This window comes from Biomphalaria glabrata, chromosome 6 (assembly GCF_947242115.1).
Source record: "Biomphalaria glabrata chromosome 6, xgBioGlab47.1, whole genome shotgun sequence".
Classification (NCBI taxonomy): Eukaryota; Metazoa; Mollusca; class Gastropoda; family Planorbidae; genus Biomphalaria; species Biomphalaria glabrata.
In genome coordinates this window covers 41,965,855-41,986,588 of record NC_074716.1, presented here as the reverse complement: position 1 = coordinate 41,986,588, position 20,734 = coordinate 41,965,855, and the positions used below count along the sequence as shown (strand labels likewise).

General features: G+C 35.5%; 1 protein-coding gene across 14 annotated transcripts in view; it reads right to left on the bottom strand.

Annotated features, from left to right (window-relative positions):
* Positions 1-20,734, bottom strand: part of LOC129926639 (uncharacterized) — a 79,021-nt gene that overhangs the window by 25,917 nt on the left and 32,370 nt on the right. For 13 of the 14 annotated variants that reach the window (XM_056031957.1, XM_056031948.1, XM_056031955.1 and 10 more), the window contains 4 exons: positions 13,153-13,399; positions 7,495-7,586; positions 6,882-6,929; positions 1,420-1,461 (listed from right to left, as the gene is read on the bottom strand). In XM_056031957.1, coding sequence (XP_055887932.1) covers positions 1,420-1,461; positions 6,882-6,929; positions 7,495-7,586; positions 13,153-13,399 — 429 coding nt within the window. The remainder of the gene's footprint in view (positions 1-1,419; positions 1,462-6,881; positions 6,930-7,494; positions 7,587-13,152; positions 13,400-20,734) is intronic. The other variant, XM_056031958.1, reaches the window with a different exon arrangement.

Genomic DNA, 20,734 nt, shown 5'->3' with positions numbered 1-20,734 from the left:
TGAGCAAGTAAGGCGTAGAGAAGCTTTGTTATGACCATTTCCTTTGTTTTGGTACAGGACAGTAGACACCGAAGCATGAACACATGGTAAAAATTCACCAGCAAAATAATAATAATAATAAGGCTTGTCTTAGAGTCCGAAAATTAATGAGGATTGCAGCTGTGACCTACATATCTTGCCACATCCAAGGCAAGCATAACCATTGTCCGCGGTGCTCGATTAAGATTTTCTTTTAGCGTCTGCGTCTGTCCTCGGCAGCAAATTTTCTTTTGGTCTCAAATGTGTATCCTCGGCCTTTGTATAGAGGGAATTTTTTAAGTCCGAAAGTTACGCTGCACAGAGCAGTATCCTGTATGGGAGACGAATCTCAGACGAACGCATGCCAAAGGCAGTCTTTTTTTGGTGAGCTAAAAAGTGGTCGACGTAACACCGAAACGCTTAAAACACCAGCTTATGGCGCAAACTTGACTTAGCTGACATAGAAGAGAGCACATGGTTGCATGCGGCCTCAGAACGAGACAGCTGGAGGTCACCAGCAAAATAAACAACAAAGTAAAAAGGTATATACACCGCTCTACACAATTAAAATGTAAACAACTTATTAAGCACTTAAAACACAATAACTAATCATACATCGGCACATTTAATTTCATTACTTTTTTTTCATAGTTCTATAATAAATCAATCTACAGTAAGATAGTGCGCAAATGTTTAATTAGGTCTATTGATTCTTTAAAACTCGTTCATGTTTGCAAAGAAATATTTTAGTGTACTGCGGTAAGCCTAGTGACGTAAGCAGCGTTTTTCCCGTTTACGTAATGGAAAATTTTCATTCATAAAACATTCTAGCCAAAATTAATTTTTCGATAATGAGGCATTTTCAAACCGATATAACGGTCGATCTCGAGTTTTCCCAATGTGGCCAATGAGTTGAGAATTTTTTTCTCACTATTATGCACATACCGTGAAATTTTAAAGAAAATCGTTAGAGCCGTTTTACATACATACAAGAACTGCTCGCTTAAGAGTATAGGATTGCTAGCCGATTCGCCTCTTCTATTTTGTTGCAACTTGGCGAGCAGTGGAATATGGTTTTAATGTTATATGTGCAATGTATGTTTACAAAGACTAGTTTAAACAGAACCATATTATCTCAAATGGCACCATAATCAGTTTATTTTCAAGGTAAAGATAACGTCAATTGCTTGTTTAAAATTATATTACTTTAGATAATCAAAAAACAGTGGCTTGAATATTTCTTGAATATTGACGGATCCTATGGGGGAATTAACGTCTGTAGTATATAAGATAATTGTTTAGTTAGTCGTTAAATTCTCAAATGATATATTTGCCTAAAAACTCGAGCGTGAAAAAACAATATATATATATATAAAGGAGATAATAAAAACATTGGCTTACTTTTGAATGTTTCGTTATATGTTGTGTTTTCTCCGTTTACAACTGGAAGAAAGACACCAAGTCAACTGTTACAAAAATTGATTCTAAGAAATACTCTTTTGTTCAGCTAAAATCATCATTTACTTTAGGATTTCATCAGTATTGCCCAAACTATTCCGCCGAGTTGATTGCCTTCAACGCAAACTAACTCATCATGTCAAATGAATCCAACAAGCTGCACTGAGTTCAGTAGCTTCGAAGTACCGGATAGTAGAGCGTCGTGGACCAGATAAGGACATAGAGTCGTAGTTTGGGCATAAGATTCGAAATATTATATTTTTACTTGAAAACTTATTAAAATAATAATCAAGTGGAATTGTTAAATTTCTAGGAAAAACTTTACAGCCGTTTTGGAGATCACAGGCTGGTTCCTGAAGGTTTTATGAAGTTCTGACTTGAAAAGAGGTATTGTAAAAATATAATGTTATCAATGCAAATTACTATCTTATCATATATAATACATTACATGGGCGTAGCCAGGATTTGATTTTTTTTCGGGAAGGGGGGTTGGGGGGGATCCCACAGAGGAAAAAAATTATATATATATACATATGTGTGTGTGTGTGTGTACATAATTAATCTTTATTACATTCTGACCCTTTAGGAAGACGTCTATTGTTTATTGTAGACTCTCCGCCCTTGCTAGCAAGGGGGTCTGCGTGAGTTCGCAGCGCTCCCCCAGCGCGGGGCGAAGCTCCGCCGCCGTGCACTATTTCTGGTATTGAAAGCCAACAAAATGCATATTCTGAGGTATCTACGGTGCATTATCTTGCTATTAAAAAGTTTTATTTCAAAAACCTAATGTGCTATTCTTACTGACTTAGACCCTCTCGCGCCGCTCGGCGCATTTTCCGGCAAGCTGTTTCCGCAACTCTTATTTTGCGTAATTCAGTTTGTCGGAGAACATGTCCCGCAAAACCTCATGTGACGCTCTGTCACAACCTTACTAAGGATTCGACTCCCAGTTCGACATATGATTTCTTTGATTTAGACCCGATCTCTATGACTGACTCCTAAAATCTGTCTTAGCCATCTTTGTTGAGCCACATTTAATGTTTTTCAATTTCGGCAGAAGACTATTCACACTTTATTAATGGAGCCCAAGCCACTGGTAGAAATTTGTAAGCTTTCTTGACTACGCTCTTGGAATTACATGCTAGTATTTCGCTTTAGATTTTATATCGAAAAGGAAATTTTTTTCGTCAAATCATCTGTTGAGGGGTTTTAAACTAAAAAATCTCGAGTTTTTTTTTTTTTTAATTCAAAACCCCATTTAGCTACGATCATAGAATTTGGTGACTGTAGTTTGCTTTAAAATAATATTGAAGAGAGAGGTTTTCAACTCTAAACGCTCTGTAAGGGAATTTTAAACTCAAAACCATCTGGAGGGGTTTTAAACTTTAAAGAAAAAGCCATCTGGAGGACTGGGATTTAAACTCAAAACCCCTTTGGCTAAGCTCATAGAATTTTGAGTGTGTAATTTGCTTTTTTTTATATTGAAGAGGGGGATTATCGTAAATTTTGGAGGGGGTTTTAAAATCCAAATCTTCCTTAACTGTGCTGTTGGAATTTGGGGATTGTTGTTTGCATTTTTTTTGTTTTGTTTTATAGAAGAGGGGGATTCAACTGCAAAATTAAAATTCAAAAGGTTTTAAACTCAAAGCCCCCTGGTAGAGGGATTTGTATCTTAAAACCCCCTGATAGGTGTTTTTTAAATCTCAAAACCCCCTGGAAGAGGGTTTTTTAACTCAAAACCCCGTCGGCTGTGCTGTGTTAAGTGATGATTTAGTATTAAAATCTCAACTAAAATAAACAAACTGAAATAAAAAATCAGTCACTTAATTCCGTCCCCCCCTGTGGGGGGGGGGATTTCATTTCGGGTGGGGGGGTTGAACCCCAAGAACCCCCACCCTGGCTACGCCCATGATACATTATAATACTAAGTAGGAACCACTTGACTAGATATTGATTTACAATATGATTAAACTTTTTGGTGTGATGATCGTGGAAAACACAAGTTAATGTATCATTTTGTATCGATTCTCACTATCCAGGCTCTCTGGAAATCACAGCCAATACTGTACAATTGGCAACACGTAACTCTTACTGTACAAATGTTTAACCATAAACAACCGTACCGCCGTATCAACTCTTCTACTGCTGTGCCAAACTCCACTGGCCTCTCCGAGTCCTCTTAGACTTGCACTGAGTCCAACTGGTCCGAACTGACTTCACACACTGGGCTTATCGTATCAAACTTGATCGTCTAGATTAAGGCCAAGACTCGCAATGTGTCTTGACACTACTCCGCACCGAGCTTTCGTAATGCACCGTATAGAACCACATCTCATAACCGCACTGAATTGTGCTTTACAGAATTGTGTTGTAGTGAACTGACTTGACGGCGACACCTTCGCTGTCTAATTATTGTCCCCGGTGGCCTCCAAAGAACGTTACTCGTCTCGATTTTTGTTGTCAGACCACACACACACTACTACGCCTATCCGCACCATCACCAGAGTTATAACAATATTAATCAAGGCTTCAGAACAATAACTTTTTTTACAATACTTCTATTGAAGTCAGAACTTAGTGAAACCTAGAACCAAAAAGCTGGAACCTGCATGCACTCTAATATAAAAAACGACTTTGAATGTTTCTTTCCTAATTAACGATACTAATGTTGATTTGACCCCATTAAAAAAAAATATAATTAATTTTTGGCTTTATAAACGTGTATTTGTGTTATATAAAAAGATTATAAACAAAATGTTATTAAAGTTTAATAATTACAGGGTAGAATGTACAAATATGAAAATGAACAATTCTGTCGGTACTTGGAAAATAATATGATATATATCGTTGAGTAAAAAAAAAAAATCCGGGCTCGTTGGCCCATGGACCGTCATAATTATTAAAACTAAAAAACAAATTAATGTAAATTTGGCTTGAAAATCAGACTTCGATGCAGACTTTAAAGCCAACGTCAGCTCTGAAAGGACGATCGAGTTCTTGAAAGGATTATCGCATTCGGGAATTTCATAATGTAAGGCATTATTGATTCAAGAGTTAAAGTAATAAATGAAAAAAAATATATAATTGTTTAAATAATATTTTTAATGTTTTTATATTTTAAGCTGTATAAGGGTAGTATTTTTAAAAAATGTATTTTTTTATGTTTTTCTTCTTGTCTTAAATATTGACACATCTTTTGCCATTGCAAAAACGTGATTGTACTTGAATGTACTAAAACTTGTCTCAAAATTGACCTTTATTATCAACTCAGTGGGCTATTTAAAAAAAGAATTGATGTTTAATTTAAGGAATTATTTAATTGATTGAAACTTGAAATTCCATCAAGCATAAAGTAAAGAACTAAGCCTACAAAATTATTTTTAGTGTTAACCCACGAAATCCAAATGTTCATTTGTGTTGTTGTTTTTTAATTTACTTTTATTTAATTTATAAATATATCTTTTTAAAAAAGACATTTTCTACTTTGCCCGACTTTGAACTAGTTATTCTATAGAATGCTTAGGCAAAGTAGAAAATGGGGAATCATTTCTTACTATATCGGTAAAAAAAAAGTAAAGTTCCCCTTTCAGACCTTGTGGTCTATAGGGCAGATGACGTAAATGTCATCTGTTTCTGCCTTAATATGCCGGTAACATATATATAATTGAATGTAAGGCGCATGTATGTATGTATGTATCTATGTATGTATGTATATAACTTGTAATATTACAAAATATGAAATTATGATACTGAGTTTTATTTAAATTAAAACATATTTTGCTAGGGTGAGCTAGAGTTGTTTTTTTGTTTTTTGTTTTTTTTTAATTTTAATCATATTTTTTTCCTTAAATGTATCTAGCTCTTTGGATAAGCTTAATTCTTTTTCTTACACTTGGCTCTTTTAGGTAAAACGTTTGCCGACCACTGGACCATCGTACGCATTAAAAAAACACATTTACAAATAGATCTATAACCTACTTTCATTTCGTTGATAGATATACATATTAATGTAATAAACATTTTGTTTTGATTTGAGGCTAGAACTCTTACTTTCTAAAGATAACTTCAGTTTCACTCGTGAGTGGCTGCTATAGTTTACTTAAGAAATACAAGACAACTAGATCTAGATCTATTATAGATCTGAACTGTTCTTCAGAAAACATTTTTACTTCAGTGGCTATGGACTATTAGTTTAATAATACATAGTTTACATAGTTTAAACAATAATTAACTTATTGATTTTAGATCTAAAGTATCGATCTAGATCTAAACAAAATCATTCTATGCTATGTAATCCATCTACTTTTTATAGTAGCTCTAGATCTATGGAGTAAGTAATAGGCATTTATAATGTAATTAAGAGATCATGATTAGACATAAATGTATATTTAGATATACATCTATTATAATAGTTTATAGATTCTAGTTCAAAATCCAAATATATATGAAAGCAAAAGTTGTGATTTTTTAAAAAAATTGCATTTAGATCTATTAGTTTTTTTTTAATACCTCCATTTATCATATTTTTACATTCACGCATTCGCTTTACTTATAACAGTATTAATTTGCTTTATTGTTTCTAATACACTATTTCACTGACTATATCTGTGATAAGCAAAATAAAACCCTCGAGCATTATTTGGCTAGTATAAATATATACAGCTGTGTTATAAGTGAGTAATACCTAGTTATTATTGCAAACTTATAGCCATATAATTTTAAATGCACTTGAGTGCATCTGCTACGACATTCATCGGCATTACAAATACAATTAGGCTTGTCTTCCAGCCCGAAGATTAATGAGCAATGCAGTATTACGAGTGGCTATGCACCCTCAGCAACTTCGCCGGTGGTCAATTTAAATTTTTTATCCTTGTTCTCGGTAGTAAATTTTCTTTGGGCCTCAAATCTGTATCCCGTGGACATTTAAATTGATTTCTGGATGTCTACACCCGAAGCCGCCTTGTATGTCAGTTCAAGCAAGTTAGCGCTTAAGCTGGTCTTGATTGCCTTTGGCACACGTTCGTCCCTCATAAGGGTTACGTGTCCTTTACTGTCAAACCATAAGAAGTCGCTCTATAGCGTCCACACCGGTGTTTGCATAGACATCGCAGTTTGTAGTGCGGTCTTCTCACCGTATGTATGTGATGGGGAGAAAGCATCATTGGTGAAAGCGTGCAAGGACTTTTAGTTGCTTTCTATATAGTAGGCCTACCCATGTCTCAGATACATATAGAATAGTTGCTTGATAGACACTGATTTTAATAAGCTGGAGGAGCAATTTATTCCGCTAAGCTCTTGCCTGGATGATTCTTAATATATATATACTGAGAGAGAGAGAGAGAGAGAATAGAAGCTTTAAAAAATTCCAATAAAAAAGTAATGAAATAAATGAAGCATTAGTTTACCGTTGCCTCTTTCTATACAGGTCACGTTGAATGTTGCTTCATTATTAGCTGTCAAAAAAGGACATAAAATTAACAGCTAAACAAAATTTATTTCATAAATTTTATGCTATAACTATTCTTCTTATTTACAAGATTACAAAATTACAAAATGTTCTATATTAGTATTGTCCAAAGGAACTGACAATCTGCTGATTCATTATTTACTGTAGTCATTAGAACATCGTCACGGACCAAATATGGCCGCGTGCGATACGTATATTGTTTTTCAGTATTTATAGATTTGACCGTGGTTTCATTTGCTATATGGTTACTTATTGTTCAACGGGGACACCCGCAGCCTGAACGAAATTAAGACATACTTTAAAGGTTTTACGAATTGTTATAAAATACATAAACAACATTAACAGTTTTAGATCTGCTGTTTTTTAACGAATGAATAGTTTGAAATTTTTTTTTTTACAAAGTAAATTAACCTGTTCCTATTAAAAAAGGCTGGAAAGTGTTAAAAAAAACTTTGAAAAATCTAACGGTTTTGAAACAAAAAGAAAACGTTAAAAGGAATACAGACTGTCGTACAAAATGACTCAATTAAAGAACAACAGAAAAATCCTACCTTTTATTTTCATCCACAAAAAGCCATTAATCATGTGAACTTGAAGTGTCGCATTTTCCACAGATATATTTTTGAAGGTTATTTCGCTGTAACTAAATAATAAAAAAGAAAACAAAGTGTCCAAAATAATAAAATATTTATGTCTCTAATGCTATTTTTGTGTATTGATTTTATTTTGTAAAAGCTGTCTAATCCAGAGGCTGTTGAAATAAATAGTAAAATAAATACTGTTATAAACCTGGTGGTGGCACAGATGGGGGTAGTGATGTGTGTGTAGTCAGCCGACGCAAATCGTCCCAGGCCAGCGCTAGACGAGCGGTCAACCGTGACGAGTTACGACTGTCAGCCGAGTCGAGTGTCAACAGGACAGTTCGGGAAGGATCGCAGCGTCACGAGAGTTGTAGTCATCTGACCACCTAGAAACGTCGAGCGGCGTTCTGTCCGGTTCGAGAAGGCCAGTAGGGACCCTATATAACAGCGGAGGTGTCGCAGTCAAAACGGTCGAGAAAAGGGGCTCAATACAGCGAGGTTCACGACAGAGGGTTCGGAAAGCGGGTTCATGACAGGAGTTCAGAACAGTTCAACGGTGTGGTTCTGTACGGAGCATTACGGCGGTTCAGTGCGGAGTACTGTCAAGTACAGTTGAGACGAACGGCGTCTTGATCTTGGTCTTGATCTTGGTCTGTGATCGAGTCCGACACAACGAGCCCAAGTGTGTGAAGTCAGTCCCGAACTGTTGAACCCAGTGCAAGCCCGGAACGAGACGGAGAGGCCAGTGCAAGACTTGATACGGCGGAACGGTGTTATCGGAGAGATATTTGTTATCGCAGAGCTATTTGTACTGTTCTACGTGCTGCCAATTTTACAGTATTGGCTGTTATTTATGGACATTAAACCTTTACGTTATTTTGGAGCCCTGACTTGTCAAGTTCTTTAAGTTGGTGGTGTATGGTGAAGTTTGCAGAGAGCCTGGATAGTGAGATTCGTAACAACTGGTGTCAGAAGTGGGATCTGCAATGGCTACTACGAAAACGCTTGACCAACTCCTTTTAAAGGAACTGAGGCGAGAGCTCCGTAATCGAGATCTGAAGACGAGCGGAAACAAAGAAAACTTACAAGCACGCCTTCGGGAAGAACTGGTGAAGGAAAAAGAAGATCCGGACACATATCTTTTTGAAGTCAAACCGGACTTGCAGGAACAGATGGCAGCTATGCAGGGACAGATTGCCAGTAGCATACAGGAGCAGATGGCAGCTATGCGAGAACAGATGAACTCGGGGCAAGAAAACACCAATTACAAGATAGACAAAATGGACTCGGGAATCAAAACGGAGTTATTGGCAATGAACCAACGCATACATGCTGTGGAGGAGAAATACACCACCATAGAAGAACAGATGAACCAGAGGGTCTACGCTGTTGAGAAAAAGATCGAAGAAATAAAGACGCAAGTTTACAGGGATTTTACCAAGATGCAGAAAGCAAATGTTATGTCAATCGTACCCGAAGCTTTCATGAAGGTAAAGCCTCCTGTGTTTGATGGATCCGTGTCCTGGTCCGTCTACAAGCTACAATTTGACGCCGCGGCCAAAGTCAACCAATGGAACAGCGATAAGGAGAAAGCAACAGCCCTTATATTGTCCCTAAGAGGAAAGGCCTCCGAACTGCTGCAGTCCATCCCAAACCCACAAGACTACGCTGCTCTCGTCAAGACGATGGAGCTCCGTTACGGTGACGAGTATCTGCCAGAATTGTATCGAGTCAAATTGAAGACCCGCCGACAGCAATCAAATGAAACCCTACGGGAGTTGGAGGCCGACATTGCACGCCTCGCCCATTTGGCTTACCCAACAGCCACGCAAGACCTCCTGGAAATAATCATTACTGATGCGTTCGCCGATGCACTTCAAGACCCCGAACTGAAGAAGGCCATCAGAGTTAGTGGCAAGCACAAAGCCAGTGAAGCCCTTGTGTACGCTCTCTTATACCAAGCTGCTAAAGACGAGTTCGAGAACATTTACAAGGACCAGAGGCTGGAGGTGAAAGATAAAGGTCGCAAGGAACTGAGAAAAACGAACGAGGCCCTAGAGAAATGTAGAACCATCCAGATACCACAAGGTCAACATGGAGTGAGAAAACGATGCTGGAACTGTGGAGGGTTTGGCCACTTACAACAAAACTGTGCGAAAAGGTCTTTTCGACAAGAAGTGAACCAACACAGATCTGAGAAAGTATACAGACCCTGCTGGAAGGCTGAAGAAACGGGGGTGATCATCGATTGTCGTCGTCTTCAGGTGCAAGCTCCCGAGCCGCGGTCAGACGAGAAAAGCCAAGATGCTCAGCGAAAGGATGAAAATGTAGCCCCCATTTTCCGAATGAAGGAAGGTCATAATTTAGCCCGCAAAAACATCAACAGCAGCAGTGACCAAACGAAGTCAAGGAATGACAATAGGGTCAACGCCTCGAGGTTCCGTAAGAATGACTTGGTCTGGCTATACAACCCCCGGAGAAGAAACGGAAGGTCCTATAAGCATCAAAGAGATTGGGAAGGCCCTTACCATGTAGTTAAAAAGATCACAGATGACGTTTGCCGGATACAAGGAAGCCACCGGTCCAAGCGGAAGGTCGTCCACATCAATCGACTCCACCCGTACTATGGTGAAGCTGGATCTGCCAGGGACGGACAGATCTAAGGAGGGGGCAGTGTTATAAACCTGGTGGTGGCACAGATAGGGGTAGTGGTGTGTGTGTAGTCAGCCGACGCCAATCGTCCCAGGCCAGCGCTAGACGAGCGGTCAACCGTGACGAGTTACGACTGTCAGCCGAGTCGAGTGTCAACAGGACAGTTCGGGAAAGATCGCAGCGTCACGAGAGTTGTAGTCATCTGACCACCTAGAAACGTCGAGCGGCGTTCTGTCCGGTTCGAGAAGGCCAGTAGGGACCCTATATAACAGCGGAGGTGTCGCAGTCAAGACGGTCGAGAAAAGGGGCTCAATACAGCGAGGTTCACGACAGAGGGTTCGGAAAGCGGGTTCATGACAGGAGTTCAGAACAGTTCAACGGTGTGGTTCTGTACGGAGCATTACGACGGTTCAGTGCGGAGTACTGTCAAGTACAGTTGAGACGAACGGCGTCTTGATCTTGGTCTGTGATCGAGTCCGACACAACGAGCCCAAATGTGTGAAGTCAGTCCCGAACTGTTGAATCCAGTGCAAGCCCGGAACGAGACGTAGAGGCCAGTGCAAGACTTGATACGGCGGAACGGTGTTATCGGAGAGATATTTGTTATCGCAGAGCTATTTGTACTGTTCTACGTGCTGCAAATTTTACAGTATTGGCTGTTATTTATGGACATTAAACCTTTACGTTATTTTGGAGCCCTGACTTGTCAAGTTCTTTAAGTTGGTGGTGTATGGTGCAGTTTGCAGAGAGCCTGGATAGTGAGATTCGTAACAATACAATAATTAAGAAAACAAAACAAACAAAACAAAAATTAAGACATATTAGGAAGCCTCGGAGCGAGCTGGAGTCCAAAAGTTCTTGTTATAGAACATAGTAAAGAAAGGGTTTTGTTCGTTGGTACAAGAGGTACCCTAATTTAGAAAATCCGTAAGATAAAGTAACAAATAAGTAATATGGCAACTTCTCCAGGTTACGACCAAGAAGAGTTTAGAAAAAAAGTTAATCCAAGAGGCCAAGACAGAACTAGAACTACTCGGCAAAGAACTGGCCGCCTATGTGCAGCAGATGGTGGCGGCAGAAACAGAACGCTTAGAGAAGGAGAGGAGTAGAGAATCAGAGCGCTTGGAGAGAGAGAAGGTTAGAGAAGCGGAAAAGGCCATAGAAAAAGAAAGAGAAGAGGCAGACCGTGTAGAACGGGAGAAAGTCAGAGAAGCGGAAAGCATCGAGAGGGAGAAAAAAGAAGAGGCGGACAGAAAAGTAAGAATTCAAGTAGAACAGATGAGGATAGAGGCTGGTGTAAGTGTGTCCACCGAAGGGAACAGCAACAATAGCGCCAACTTAGAAAGCCATAGTAAGACTAAGACAGTAGATACAAAATTGACAGGCATTTTTTTTTAGCGAAGGGTAGAGGAGTTGTTATGACATGATTAGAATTGATTATTTGTTTCGGGAATAAGGGGAAAGTTGTACTTAGCAACAAGTGACGTGACAGATCTTTGAAAAACAAGAACGCTCTAGGATTTGATAGAGACAAGACGTTTTCCTATCCTAGAAAGAATAAGAAGTAGTTTACGGACATAGTTGACATCGGACGATTCCCTTCGTGATTATTGAATATATTTGTAGACCAACATCAGCGTCGACTACATATTTTGATTGTTTCGGCCTTTCGCCGGTGTTACTGAAGTAGTTTGAGTTCAGTGTTACTTCCAGTCAGACTTAGATCTACACTAGTTATATTTCAAAGAATCAACACCTCGCGGAGTGTGCTAATATTAGAAGATATTACGTCATTGTTTGTTGTTTATGTTTTATGCGAAAACAAAGAATCGGACGGAAATTAAAAGTTAGTTATGTATTTCTACCTTGATAAAGACAAGTCTCGTTATTATCATTATTAATTAGTAACGTCTACAGTAATTTATTATTAATCTGTAATAACAGAACACGGAGGAAAGTCCTTAATTTATCAGAAGATAAAATAAAGCATCTATTTGTATTTTTATAGAACTTATTGCGAAAAGGTAAGAGCCACATTCCTACAGGTAATATTTTGATATACTCATTGATATATGAAAAAACTTTTGTGTAACGCTACGTATGCCAGTTTTGTAATTCGCACATTTCGATTGTTGTAAACTATAAGGTTGAGGGACCTGTCTCACCTCTCTATACTATAAAAAACAACAAAAATAAAAGGATTTGAAGATCAACACTATTGTGTATACAATTGCAAAGCAAAGTGATGAAACTGTTACACTAAATGTTTGGCAATAAATCAAGATTGGCGGATATTGTAATGCTATACAAATGAAAGTCAAGAACAAGATAACAGGACGATATCTAAATTTTTCAGCAAGCCTACTCCATTTTAACATCTAAGCCTCCTATTACTAAGCCACCACTATCAGTCTATAAAAGTTAATTGCTGCAAGAAACCGCATTCTTTATATAAATAACTTTTACAAATAATGAAGGTACATTTTTTTTACGTTATTTAATATCTTTGTTTCGATAAAATTAAACTATTTTTGTTATAATCGTTTTCCATTATGGAACCATTTTCAAAGCTTCTATCAAATTTTTCTGTCTAGTAAAACGTTTGTACATGTTATTTCTTCAACACCCAATCTCGGATTAAGCTAAAATTTTGCAAAAATATATGTATTAAATGACAAAACAATAAAAAATAACCAATTAATTAATTAACTATTCGCGATCAATTATTTTTGTTTAAACTGTCGAACAAGAGAAAGTAAATGTACTTAACTGAAGTGGTTGTGTATACTGAATTAATCACCTTCATAAATCCCCTTTTCAAAGTAAGTTTGAAAAAACGATATATAACTATACAATCTTAGCCATCTAAGCAATTAATGAACACATTAAGAATAGTTTTATATTTCATAAAAAAATTCAGAGATTGAGAAAAAATATGATTATCTGACATTTTAAAAAAGATATTAACTAACTTACTTGGTCGAATTATAATATAGATAGATATCTCTGTCAGTGTCAATAATGGAAAGAAAGTCAGTTTCCTTTTCTAATTGTGTTGTATTATTAAAATCTAGATGAAGTAATGTTATAACAATTGTGCTGCCATTTCCAGTCAATTGACAAGCTTTGTTAAGTTTCTGATTTGGTGATATAATAAAAACTTCCTTTAGAGATGGTAATTCTTCTATATGCAGAAAATGAAACACTGTTCCGTAATTAACATCTGAAAGGGAACAACATTATCATTCAAGCTTAATTATATCTATATATATATATACACACACACACAAAATTCACAAAAATCGATTTACCGTTAATATTTTGTTTCGGATTTTTACGGAAAACAACTTCTTAACACCAAAAGATTGTGTAAAAATCTTTCCACTAAGTTATGTTACTTCATAATTCGACGCCATAACATACACGCACTCATATTTTGGGCCCTTTAAATTAGTAGCACTATTACTTAGCTGCTTTGCAACCTTTAATCTTAATGCAAGCAATGTTCGGTATTTGACACAAAATACTTATTTTCATACTATGAGTTTTAGGCCTTGAAAAAAAATGCATATTCCGAACACTCCAGGTGAATGCCACATTCCCGTTCCATTTTCTACATTTATATTGGTATTGTGTTCTCTAACTAAAAAGAATATCAATTTGGTTTTTATTTATTGTAATCGATTATCTCTCCACTAGTTAATGTAGCAAATTGAAAATAGATCTAGTTTTATCTTTCTAACGCTATTTGGATTTTGTTGACAGTGTTCCAAATACAAGTCTCTCTCTTTCTCTCTCTCGAAAAAAAATAAAAATAATTTAGATCTATCTTATTAAAGCTTGGCTAAAAGTATTGGTTTTGTCTTTTATTTAGATCACGTCTAAAAGGAAGCGGAAATGACGTAAGATATATATTAAAAACAAGTAGTCTTTGGGAAAAAGAAAAAATGTTCTTTAAAATTACGAAATTTAAATTTAAATACAAAGAATTGATAGAAAGATTGCAGTATTTTGCTATTAGCTTAGGCAGGTTGCGAATGTGTCATATCCGGTTCTTAGTTAGCATCTTATCTTATCTTATATAATACAGACGTTACTTCAAAAAAGAAGATGATTACGTCCTACGCGTCATGCATTTAGTCATGCATATTAACCAATGACTTAAATTCTGCCAAGTCACTGGTTTTCCTGGCTAGCTCAGGCAACCCATTCCATGCTCTAATAGCACTAGGGAAGAAGGAGTATTTGTACAAATTTGTCCTAGCATATGGGACGAGGAATGTGCCTTTATCTTTGTGTCTTTCAGAGTATTTTATTAAATTTTGTTTTTGTATTTGAAGATTATGGTTCAGTGTTTTATGTATGATTGCTACTTTACTTTTGAGCCTTCTGTCCTGAAGGCTTTCTAAATTTAGTGATTTTACTAAAGGTGTTACTCTAGTCAAATGTGAATATTCGTTTGTTATGAATCTCACTGCTCTATTTTGTGTCTGTTCCAGTTTCTTAATGTTTTCTTGAGTTGAGGGGTCCCAAACGGAGGATGCATATTCTATTATTGGCCTAACCAAGGTTAAGTAACATTTTAGTTTTATGTTCTTATTTGATTTATAGAAATTTCTTTTAATAAATCCTAATGCTTTGTTTGATTTTTTTGTAGTTTCATCAATATGTGGATTCCATGATAGTTTTTCATTTATTATAACACCTAGGTATTTTGCGTTTTTAGTCTGTGATACTGGTTTGCCATGAATAAGATAAGTGGAATTAATTTGTTTTAGTTTTTTTGTTACTCTTAACAACTGACATTTTTCTGGGTGGAAAGACATGCTCCAATTTGATTCCCATTTCTGTAATTCATCTAATTCTCTTTGTAAAATATCTGTGTCTTGTGTTGTTTTTATTGTTCTATATATTATGCAATCGTCTGCAAATAATCTGACTTTTGTTCCTGAACTAATGCAATTTGGTAAATCATTTATGTAACTTAAAAATAGTAGTGGACCCAAGACTGTACCTTGAGGTACACCTGAGTTTACTGTTATCGGTGTTGATTTAGAGCCAGTTATTATTGCAGTTTGTTCTCTCCCTATCAGAAAGTCTTTAATCCACTGATGCAGTGGACCATTAATGCCGAAATATTTTAATTTTTTAAGCAAACTATGGTGGTGAACTTTGTCAAAAGCCTTAGAAAAATCTAGTAAGATAGCATCTATTTGTTCACTATTATCTAAACCTTTTGAAAAATCATCAATTAGTCCTATTAGTTGTGTTTCACATGATCTATATTTCCTAAAGCCATGTTGGTATGGTGTGAGGACATTATGTTTGTCTAAGTGGTTTATGATGTTGCTACATATTATGTGTTCTAGGATTTTACATGTGATGCTGGTAAGTGATACTGGTCTATAGTTCCCTGGGTCAGATTTTTCTCCTTTTTTAAATAGAGGGGTGACATTAGCTTCTTTTCAGTCCTTTGGTACTCTGCCCTGGTTAAGTGAAGCCTGAAAGAGTATTTTGAACACTGGGGCTAGCTCATTACTTAGTTCTTTGAGTAATCTAGCTGGAATACCATCAGGTCCAGAAGCTTTATTTGGTTTGGTGTTGGCTAATAGTTTTTGAATTCCATTTTCTTGTACTACTATATCTTCTATGTTGTCTACTTGGTTCAAATTCAGTAATATGTCTTTGTCTCCTGGGGCTGAGAATGCTGATGCAAAGTATTTGTTTAGAATGTTTGCTTTAGTTTCATTATCATTATGTATTATGTTATGTTCATCTTTTAATGGCGCTACGCCTGTTGTTTCCATTTTCTTAGACTTAATGTATGACCATAGGTTTTTGTTGTTATCTTTAGATATTACATTGTTTATGTATTCACTCTGCAGCTGTCTGCTTACTTTTTGGGTTAAGTGTTTAATTTTTATATACTTTTTGTAAACTCTTTCTGCATTAGTTTCTTTAAATTTTCTATAGAGGTTTTCCTTCTGTTTACAAAGCTTCTTTGGTCTATTATTAAACCAGCATTTATTTATTTTGTTTGATGTGTATTTAGTTGGTATATGATTTTCTATTATGCTTTTAAGATGGTTTTTAATGAAATTCCAGAGGTCATCGACTGGTTGGTTAATGTCTTTTTCTAATAAGAATGTTTGTTGAAAGTTTAGTGCAGCTTGGTGTAGTTGTGTTAGGTTACATTTATTCCAGAGTAAGATTTTTCTTTTGGGTTTTGTATTGGCTACTGCTTTTATCTGACTGTGTATTTTTATGATCTCATGGTCTGATAGACCAGGGATAATTTCATAATCAACTACTAATCCAGGTCTGTTGGTTAAGAAGAGATGTAATGTGTTGTTTAATCTAGTTGGCTTTTTAATGATTTGATCTAAACTTAGGTTGTGTAAAGTTTCTATGAAAAGCTCATTTATGTCCTTAAGGTTTTGGTGTTTATCTATGGTTAGTGTTTTCCAATTTATATCAGGTAGGTTGAAATCACCCATAATCCAAAAAACTGCATTTTTATTTGTCTCTTTAAGTGTAGTAATCTGATTACATAGTTCCTGCATGTATTCTAAACTAGAATTTGGTGGTCTGTAAATGCTGCCTATTATTAGGGATGTTGAGGTGGTTTTAATTTTACAAAATGTTGATTCTACATTTTTTGAGTTAGGTAAGGTAATTTCTTCTGCTATAAGAGTGTTTTTTATTGCTAAAAGAACTCCTCCATGATTATCAGCCCTATCTTTTCTAAAAATTTCATAATTACTATTGAAAATTTCTGCATTATAAATTTCAGGATGCAGCCAAGTTTCTGTTCCTGCAATTATGTCTGGTTTCTCACATTCTAATAAAATTTCTAAGTCTGCTGTTTTGTTCCTAATGCTTTGAAAATTTATAACTAAGGTTTTAAGGTATTTTGGTATTACTTCTTTAGTAGGTTTGTTTAGTGAGGCTGTTGTATTAATTTTAGTAGATTTAGGTTTAACAGGAGTGGATCTGGCTAGTGGTTGGTGAGTTGGTTCGGGATGGTGTTTAGGATGTTGTATGGGTTAGAAGTGTCCGCATCAAAGGAATCAAACAGTCCTGATGTAAACTGAGGTAACCCACATGGTACACAGTGCCATGATGCGTCTTTGTTGCCTAAGGCATAATACACAGGTGTATTCATATGGAGACATGATGCATGGTACCATTCATCGCAGGTGTCACATTGAATGGCTTTCTGTTTCAGGGTGCATATTTTTTTGCAGATGTTGCATCTATCTTTAGATCTAGGCCCTGGATTTGACTCTACATCTCCTGCCATTAATATTAACAGTGATAGGTATTTATTTCTGCTGTGTCTGATTGAGAACTTCCATTTGTGATGGGTAATCTTCTTTAATGTTATAGATGTGTATGTTAGGTTATTTTTGAAGTTGCATTGTTCTAAAGTGTGATGATTGATTATGACTGTTGTTTCCTTTTTAAGTTTAGTGTTGACAAAGGTAGATCTAGTTCTGTGTTCAGCTAGTGTGCATTTGGTGATTATTAGGATAAATAGCCAGAGCAATTTCATGATGACTGTTCTTGATTTTAGTTTTTAAAGGAGTCTAGTCTAAATCTAGTTTAAGGTTTACAATGCCTAAGTTAAGTCTAAATCTAAAGTGAAAGCTAGTTTACAATGACAATTAAATCAAATCAAATGGTTTATTAAATTCAAAATGTGGACCTAGACTAGATCTAGATTCTAGATCTAATTCTAGATCAATATATTTACGTGTATAACTAACTACATAGAATATTACTATTAGTTATTATTAGTAGTATTAGTAGATGATTAGTAGATCTAAAGCCTTAATTAAAGTCTAAGTCTAGGTGGTAAAAGGAACATGTTTACGAAATTTCAGTTATATAATTAACATATATTTCATTAATATATATATAAATTATAATATACATATTAACTTATGACCTAAATTCTGCTAAGTCACTGGATTTCCTTGCTTGCACAGCTAAACCATTCCATGTTCCCATAGCAATAGGGAAGAAGGAGTATTTGTACAAATTTGCCCTAGCTTAAGGAAAGAAGAAAGTGTCTTTATCTTTGTGTCTTTTTGAGTATTTTATTACATTTTGTTTTGTATTTGAAGATTATGGTTCAGTGCTTTATATATAATTGCTACTTTACTTTTGAGTTTACTATCCTGAAGGCTTTCTAAATTTAGTGATTTTATTAAAGGTGTTACTCTAGTCAAATGTGATTATTCGTTTGTTATGAATCAAACTGCTCTATTTTGTGTATGTTCCAGTTTTTTAATGTTTTCTTTTGAGTTGAGGGTTCCCAAAAAGAAGATACATATTCAATTATTGGCCTAACCAAGGTTCAATGACATTTTAGTTTTGTTCTTATTTTTTTATAGAAATTTCTTTTAATAAATTTTTCTATTGATAGTATCATCAATATATCATCAATATGGACATTCCATGACAGTTTTTCATTTATTATAACACCTAGGAATTTTGCGTTTTTAGTCTGTGTTTCAGGTTTACCATGAATAGGATAAGTGGATTTTTTAAAAATGTTTTTGTTACGCCTAATAACGGACATTTTTCTGGCTGGAAAGACATGCTTCAATTTGATTCTCATTTCTGTAGTTCATATAATTCTTATTGTAAAATGTCTGTATCTTGTGTTTTTTTTAAATTGTTCTATATATTATGTATCACAGCCAAAGAGCCAGATTTCAGAGTTTGTAAGTTTCTCTCTTGTTAGTTGAATTCGTTGTTGATCTTTGCCAAAATTCTTCAGGGGTGTTAAAATGTTGTAACTGTAATATGCCGAGAATTCTGTAAATGTATATCTCTAGATCTAAATGCTATTTTAGAGATTCAATAAACAAAGATCTTTTTAATTCAAATACAGAACTTTAATTCATTTACTGTATGTACAAAATGTAAAATATAGACTGTAACAAATGAATATCTTCTTTTAAAGCTCGATAATGAAATATATTCAGAATAATACTAGATCTAAGAAAATACAAGACATGTCACTGCAAGTTTTAACTCAAAACTAAAATATGTCTTATCTCTATTGAAATTACATCACGAGTGAAGATTCTAGATCGCGCGTTTTCTAGCCTCATTTTAGACGTTTAGTTTGAACCAATCAAATTATTTCCTTCAATTAATCAAGTTATTTTCTGTCTGATGTTATGCTAATGATTGACGCGTGTCAGAATACGCCATGGGGAATTTGGACATTTAGCACGTGCGGTACAGGCATAGATATGTAAAGTTATTTAAACCAGACTTTTTTTTATTTAAATTGATACGTGACATAATACCCCAAGGTCTCTTTAGCATTTTGTTTCAAATTTTTAAAAATGATATTGGACCATAGCGCTCTGAGCATGTTATAAGCATGAAAGTAGCGCTATATAAAAGCTTTATTTCAATTCAAATATTCTGTGGATAGATCTGTTGAAAGTGCTGCTGCCATTGACTAGTCCAAATGGCATGTAGTTGAATTGGAAAATTCCAAATGCTGTTGTGGAGGCAGTAAAAGGTTTAGATTCATCTTTCATTGGTATCTGGTAGTACCCTCTGGATAAATCTAACTTGGTAAAGAACTTTGCTTCAGAGATGTTTGACATGATATCTTCTGAGCTGGGCATGGGGTAGGAATCAAGGTATGTAATTTTGTTTAACTGTCTAAAATCGATAAACATTCTTGAAGTTCAAGTTTGTTGTCGTTTAACGAGTACAATAGGTGCTGCATATGACGAATTGAAATGTTTGTTGATGCCTTGGTCAAGAAGTTGGTTAATTTTTGTTGAAAAAAATCTCTGTAGTGTATTGGTAAAGGGAATGATCATCATTTTGCAGACTGTTAATATTATTTCGTGATCAATAATTGTAGTCTTGCCTGAAATATCAGTGAATTCTAAATATTATTTTAGAATATTTGAATGTTTGTTAATTAATTCTTCTTTTCTTTGAGGTGATAGCTTAGCAATTGTAATATCTCGCCAAGATTCAGTCAGCTTTATAGGTGTAGCTATTAATATATAATCATTGATGTCTGACATGTCATTTTCATCTTCTTCAGGAATAACCACTAGACATGACTTGAATTTCTCTGTTGGTTCTAGATTCTGGTGTCATCTGTATCATCATTGTATTTTTGTAACATGTTGATGTGGTATACTTTCTTCTTATTATAATTGTCAATTTCATAATCAACATCTGTAATTTTTCTGATTATATGAAATTGTCCTTGTCATTTGATAAACAACTTGTTGAAACGAACTTTATCTCCTGGTTTAAATTGTCTGAGTCTTGCATTGTTACACTGACGATCTTGAATTTAGTATAAATTGTCCCTGTATATCGCAGAGGTAGTGGGTAGTGTTGTACTTGTATTTATGTTTAAGACCTGAGATAAAAAGTCTTTATTGCCAGTTGTTACGAATGAACATGAGGGAGGTAGGAATGGACATGCGGTATGTAGGGATGGACGTGTAGTAGATAGCGATGTCCTTGCATGCTTGTCTGAGTATTAAGGCACATATTCATT